General features: G+C 34.8%; 1 protein-coding gene across 1 annotated transcript; it reads left to right on the forward strand.

The window, feature by feature from the left end:
* Window positions 1–718: 718 nt before the first annotated feature.
* Window positions 719–5,225, forward strand: LOC110426573 (RmlC-type cupin). The gene is made up of 3 exons (XM_021441816.2): window positions 719–1,353; window positions 2,093–2,217; window positions 4,690–5,225. Exons 1-3 carry the CDS (start codon window positions 1,002–1,004, stop codon window positions 4,894–4,896), a joined length of 684 nt encoding a protein of 227 aa, XP_021297491.1. The 5' UTR covers window positions 719–1,001; the 3' UTR covers window positions 4,897–5,225.
* The last annotated feature ends 1,826 nt before the right edge of the window (window positions 5,226–7,051 follow it).

Below are 7,051 nucleotides of genomic sequence, written 5' to 3' on the forward strand. Positions count from 1 at the left end.
ACTTGAGTCCTACCCACATCTGACATATAATAAGTTCATTACTGTGGCATTTAGTAGCCATCTCCACACTCAGAGTCGTTCCACAGTTTAGTGTTGTGATTTTTCGTTCTTTTGGATATTAGAGTAAATTATGTTTTAGCCATGAATTGGCAAATACCAAATGATATATGTATATGGATGACAAAGAACTATAAGATATGATACTTTCTTTCGAAATATTTTATATGGTGATGTTGAGTTCTATCCTTGATTAGACAATGTATGATTAAAGGGATGAATATATAACAGTTGTATGACTAAAAGACTTGTTTAGACCTTGTAGACTTTGCCTATTGGACCTTTGCACTGACCATGACCTAAAATTGGGTCGTGTCCCAAGCATGGTTAAAAGCTTTGATTCTGTCTTTAACTCTTACACCATATTCTCGGAGCCAAATTCTTTGCTAAAGACGAGACTTGAGCCCTTTAACACCTACGACTGATTCTCAATTCTAACTAAAAATTTGGTGGTGTCTCCCAAATAGCCTTAAGTGGCAAGTTTGGCTTAAGCCTAGACTTGTACGAACTAAGTGTCTTTCTATAGCCATTTACAGTTTTGCCCAAGAGTTCTGAGAGACAATTTTGAGGCCTTAACTGAAAATTCCAAATCTAGTCCAGACGTCCCAATAAGTGCTCTATACGTCCAATTCGAAGGTTCCAACCAGCAAATAAAGTCCCAGCTCCAGAAGATCTAGTCTAGCTCATCGTAACGCCGAAATATGTCTTGCAAGCCAATCTACTTGTACCGTAGAAAATATTATTCTTGTTCTTGATTTAATGTCATAATGAAGATATTCTTTATCTATGAGTTTAAACTTTTTAATAAATTGCAAGCCAATCTACGAGTACGGAGGCCGTGGCCCAAGACGCGAGCAGCGCACCCTGGACCTTCCGAAAGTTAGGGATAACAAAAAATAAAAAACACAGGGAGCATCCTGCAGAGTTTATGAAGAAACTAGAGAATGGTAAACCCTAGGCGAATTTCACATTCAAACAACAACCAAAGCGTGGAGAACCCATTTCAGTTTCAGACCCAAAGCTTGTCTTATCTCTCATCTGTAAAGCACTTACTGAAAAAGCCCCAGGCCTTCCCTTTTCTGCTCTTGTTGCTCCTGTTGCTGACATGGGTCTCTCTAAGATTGCAGTATTCTTCTCCTTCTCACCATGAGCAATGGGGCAAAGATGACGGCGACGATGGCGACTTTAAGGCCAATCTTTTCAGATTCAGATCTGGGTTACCCTCAGATATTGTCAAGGACAAGCGCGGCTGGCTGCTCAACCCCGTTTCTCTTGCGCTTCAGAATGGCGTCAAAGGTCCTTATTTACTTATCTACAATTGTCAAGGATCAGATGCTTAGAACAGAAGCGATTGTTTAACCATTTTGTATCCTTTCATTTTGCTTATTCTTTTCTTTTTTGTCTGATCCTGACGTTGTTCTATTGAATTTGGTGGTTGCTTTGTCTGGTTACAGCAAAAATAATGTTTTAGATGCCTAATGTTGGTGGAAAATGGCTTCCATCTTTGCATGCGTGCAAAAAATGCACTGTTTTGGTGCCTGCTTAACTCAAACCAACTAATTCATAAACACAAATGGCTGCATAAATTCTCTTTCTGCATTCCATTTTAGTTCACACTATATGCACTGAAATGACTATAGATGCCATACCCTTTTTATTACCCCATACAATATGATCTTTGATGCCACTGTATGAAATCACTCTTTTGTGTGTGAGAACCAGTACCATGTTGCCCATGAACAAAACCATGTATATCTACATCCCTGATTAATTTTGGCTATCTACTCTAAAAGTCTGAAATTTTATTCTGCTGACATGTATTGAAAAAGAAAGAAACAAAAGAGATCTTTGGCCTCCTAAAAATTGATTCTGTATTAGTGAAATTTCCCTTTAGAGGGGATATCTTACTTATTTCTTTGAGATTCCACATTGTTTTGAATTTCTATCTTTTACTTTTATAAATATTTATTTATTTTTAGGTTTACCTTCATTTTAATATCCTTAGTGATTTTCATTGGAGCATATTTTCTTACAGGTGGCGCAATGTCTTGTGTTTCGGTTCATATTGGTGAAATCCGACCAGGCTGTGTGAGGGGAAATCATAGACACTATACTTGTAATGAAACATTTGTCATTTGGGGTGCTAAGACAAAATTCAGGGTATGCTCTATTCTCATGAATTAGTATTTTGATTTTACAACATGCATATGGCTCATGCATGTTGGATTAATTAGTCATGCCGGGAGTTTCACTTTCATTATCTATGTGCAATTCTATGCTAGGAGTATACTAATTAAGGTTTTCCAGAGGAACTGCTGAATTTAGTCTGTCATAAATAGAAAATATATGCTGTATTTCATTCAATGAAACTATTTTCTTGTTGACTGTATGTATCTCCCGCTTGCTTGATAACAAGCTGATCTCTTCTTGCTGGTATGAACTTTTGAGAAATCCAGATTATGTCACATAGTATTAATATATATAAAGTATTCAACAAAGCTGATGTCTTCCCACTTGTTCTGGTCATAAGAAATCCAGGATTCATTGGATTAGAAAGGATTTGCAACTCTCGCGCGCTGATTATTAGTTTTCTAGCACTAGTCCAGTGTAGGTCTGGAAACACTGATTTCTTTGGTGCAAATTCCAACATTGTTTGACTTAAAATCCTAGTAGGTTGTGAAGATGCTGATCAAGCAGCTAGATTGATACAAACTAATCTTGTTTCTTTTTGATAGAACAATAAAAAGTGTTATCTATTATAATATATCTATTCGTATGTAAATTTTCTAATGTTTTCATTGATTCAACTTCAAGTTCTTGTTTAGTCAAGGAAGAACTCATAACTAGTTAATGATGCAATGGACTACTAATGGAAAGATGATCCTGTTGAAAATTGGAAAGTTAGTTATATCTTCTTTTATGTGTTCCGGCGATGGTGAAGAAGTGCAAGTGATGCAAAACCATTGAGGGAGAAGGGATAGTATGGATGAAAATCAGGGAGAAGAGCTTATAGCACATCATTACTTGGTTAGGTAAATTTCACCCTCTTTAAAGCCAAGGGTTAATATGTTCATCAACAAAAAATATCCTTTTTCTCCCAGTGAAGATGTCCTCTGTTCATAATTAAACAAGAAAGTTTTGCTGTTCAAGGATATATTGGCAATTTTCTTTTTATCGGAATTGGCTTTAGTGTTCCATTGGGTCTTATTTTGGGTTTAGTATCTGTTTGTATTGTTGGACTCTGTGTGTTTGAATTTGAATACAGATTTTTAAGTTTACAGATCTGGGAGGATTTGTGGTTGAGTGGTTGAATTTTCTTCTCTTGGTTCTTACGGTATTGCAAGATACTGTTCCCAGCTTTGAGGAAACAACTATAACCTGTCCTATTATAATTATATCGCTCTCAGAAGATTCCTGCAACCTTTTCTTAACACCCAGCCCTCATTTGAGGTCCAATCTCAATAGATTCAGACCCTAATTGATTCCCTACTTTTAAAGACTTAGCATACCATAAACCCTAAATAGGCATACTTCCCCAAATCTAGCTTACATCAAAGAGGGAAGAGAGGAAATATATGGAAGAGGGGTTTGGGAAAGGGGCAAAAGTCAGAGAGGAATAATGGAAAGAACAAGGAAAGAAAATTGAATTTTAATTACTGAAATCTCAATAATATATTGCCCAAGGTTGCTTTGAAACTGAAAACATAAACCCAAGCGCTTTATATACTAAGGGCTAGTTTGGCATAGCAGTGGTTATGAGATTGAAAATAGTGCAGGGAGATCAGGAGTAGCAGTGCTGAGATTGAAACTAGGGGTAAAGATAATATTTGTTTGGTAGACAACAGTGGCAGTGTGATGAAAAGAAAAAATTTATGATTAAGAGCATTAAGTAAAAATTGGATATATATATATATATATATATATTCAAATATTTAACATTTGAAATGCTAAAAGAAATCAATGAAATAATTAAAAAATTAACAATAATAATATATTTTCACATATGTATAATTATTAACAAATTATTTTTGATATATTACAACAATATTATATTTTAGATGAAATGGAAATTAGTTGGAATACGGTCCCAGTACACATTTCAGAAAGTGAGACCATTGTCATCTCAGATCATGGAAAAATAGTTTATTACTCAACGAGTCGGATCTTCTCATTAAGAATATTATTGGACTTTGTTTTATCCATTGTCCTTGTGAAGCCAATTTCTTTGCTGACTCACTTGCTAAGAAGGGGTTTATGGAGTAAGAGAATTAGCTACTTGGATTTCTTAATTCACTCACTTTCCAGTCTCAAGATCAAACTTTCTAACTATTTGGGGTCGGTCCTTTTCTTTCAGTTTCACTTTTGGGTTTGTTTTATGCAATTATGCTCACCTTTTGCTTTGTGGTTGCTCTATAATCAACCATTCTTAGGTTGGTGATTTCTAAGGATATCTGATGTCCTGTTATTGTTGATCTCTGTAGCATTTTCGTTTCTCTTCAATAAAATTTCTTTTACTTTTCCAAAAAAAAAAAAAATTGATATTATGTGACAGTAGCTTCGATTCAAGTATACGAAAGATGTCTCAGATATAGTTATATTTGCATGTGTAATTTCCTCTTGAACCAATTGCAGGTGGAAAATAATCAGATAGTTAATAGAGGTTATGCTGAAGTGACCATTGGGCAGGATGAAGTTGCTGTTGCCGCAAGCCCTAGCGGAACAGCCCATGCTCTGGTAAATGTCGATCCCTTACACAGCACATTCTTTATGGGCTGCCAAGACAGTACAGCTAACTCTAACAGTTCAAATACTGATTTTAATGTTTGGAAAGATCTTTAAGTGTCTTTGTTATTGATGCCTCAACTTCCCTATTTACCTGTTGCAAATGGAATTCATCATGTTCTCTTTTTATTGTTTTTTTGTCCTGACAAGGGATTATAGTTCTGGAAATTGTAAAATTGGTTATATATGTATATATTGCATAGCTAATGTTTTTGTTTAGTTGAGCTGTGACTGTTTGTTCATTCATTCGTACCATGAAGTTGCTTCTGTAACTTTGGTCTGTTTCTTGTGACATGTACGGAATTATTTACATTTATTGGCTAGATAAGGCAAATCTTATTGCAAGTTGCATGATGTTGATGTAATGTCGACCAATGCAATTATTAGTTGTGGTATTGCTGGTTTGCTGTTTTATTATCTATCTAAAATGTTTGGGGTCAATTGCGATGTTAACTATATATTAAAGATCCTAAGAGCTGCTCTCGACGTTAAGATTAAATGTCTCTTCCCAAAGTTGTAATATAGAATTTAGAGAATTTAAGATTGCTTTCCAGATTGTTTTTAGCACGTTTAAAGCTACCAAAAAAAGGACAATATGCAAATGAAGAATGAAAGAGTTTAAGAATGATTGTTAGATGCTATTGGTAAGAACATTGGGGAGTATCTATAGGGCTTAAACGGTATTTTCGACATCCATTTAAAATTGAGTCTCGTCTTGAAAGTTGTAACCTCTAAACGTTTCGTAAATTTAAATTTAATTACGATTAACTGTTGAATAACGTATCTCTAGATTTTGATTAATAGATGAATCATGCATTGCTAGACTAAATATCTGACTAATCTCTAACATCAATCAACTAATATATATCACAGAGGTAAAATTAATCGTGAAACAACTTAAGTTGATTCTAATAACGCATAAGAGTCAATTAAGTTTATAAAAAAGTACGCATACATAATTATTGTATTAATAATATTATAAAATTATTAGTCAGATATATATATTTTTTATCATTAATATACATCAATCTCTCACTTACTTACTAGTAATGCAATGATATGAGAAAAATATGCAATACATACATGGATAATATATGTCTAAAGGTGGGTCTAGACTTGAATTTTTACATTAAAAATGATAAGACATATTCAAACTATACATTGTTACGTATGTGCCACAAAGGCGTCCCATTAATTGGTCTTTCGCTTAATACTGTGTTAGCAAGTACTCAAAGATCTTACTGAAAATTCATAAGAAGCGGTCTCTCACAACTTGGCTTGCATAGGTAGACTCAGCAAAAGTGTGCACAATAACTCTTACTCTATACAACTTTAGCTCTGAGTCTATTAAGGAGGCGTCATATTATGGACCAACAATTCAGTGTCTGCATGTCCGGTTTTCACTACCTTGCTTGCCTACTGCTCTTTATGCTTCTTTTGTTTATGATAAGAGTACAAGGTTAGAAAGAACTGCTTTATGGGACTGCGGCAGGAGATATAAGGCAGCCATGGCTGGTGGGGGGCGATTTTAAGTAAGGATGAACGACTATATGGGATTGCACCTCATGATGGCTCAATGGAGGATTTTGCTACAACCTTGCTAGTTTGTGGATTGATGGATGGCGGGTTTGAAGGCATCAAGTTACATGGATAAATTCTCATATGTTCCAAAAGCTAGTGTAGACACCCTTTTTTTTTTAAAAAAAAATAAATAAATAATAAATAAAATAATAAATAAAAAATTAAAAAAAAAGTTAAAAAAAAAGAGCTGAAAATGTAAACAAGACCCCTATTCGGCTCATCATTACGGGGCATTTAATGCCCCTGACTAGCAACCGAAAATGGAAGGGAGTGGTCACCTCCGACACCAAACTCCCTTCCAAGCTAGTGTCTAGTGAACCTCTGGATTGTCTAAATTTTTGGACAATCCAGATCTTAAAAGAGCCTCAGGTAGAGAGGAGACTCAAGGAAATCTTGTAGAAAAAGAGCAACCAAAAACCCAAATTAACCAACCAAAAATCGATTCCTCTCAAACAACAAAAACCAGAAGCAAAAACCAAAAAAATCAGAGAAAAAGCCTTGCATGGAGAGTTGAACTATCCTAAACTATCGCAAAAACAAAAGAAAAATCAGAAGCATAACTAAATCTAGTTGAAATTAAAAAAAATTAACGAAAATAAACTAACCTAAACTATCACAAAAACTAATAACA

This window comes from Theobroma umbraticum, unplaced genomic scaffold, assembly GCF_002168275.2.
Source record: "Theobroma umbraticum cultivar Fairchild unplaced genomic scaffold, ASM216827v3 scaffold_89.0, whole genome shotgun sequence".
Taxonomy (NCBI): domain Eukaryota; kingdom Viridiplantae; phylum Streptophyta; class Magnoliopsida; order Malvales; family Malvaceae; genus Theobroma; species Theobroma umbraticum.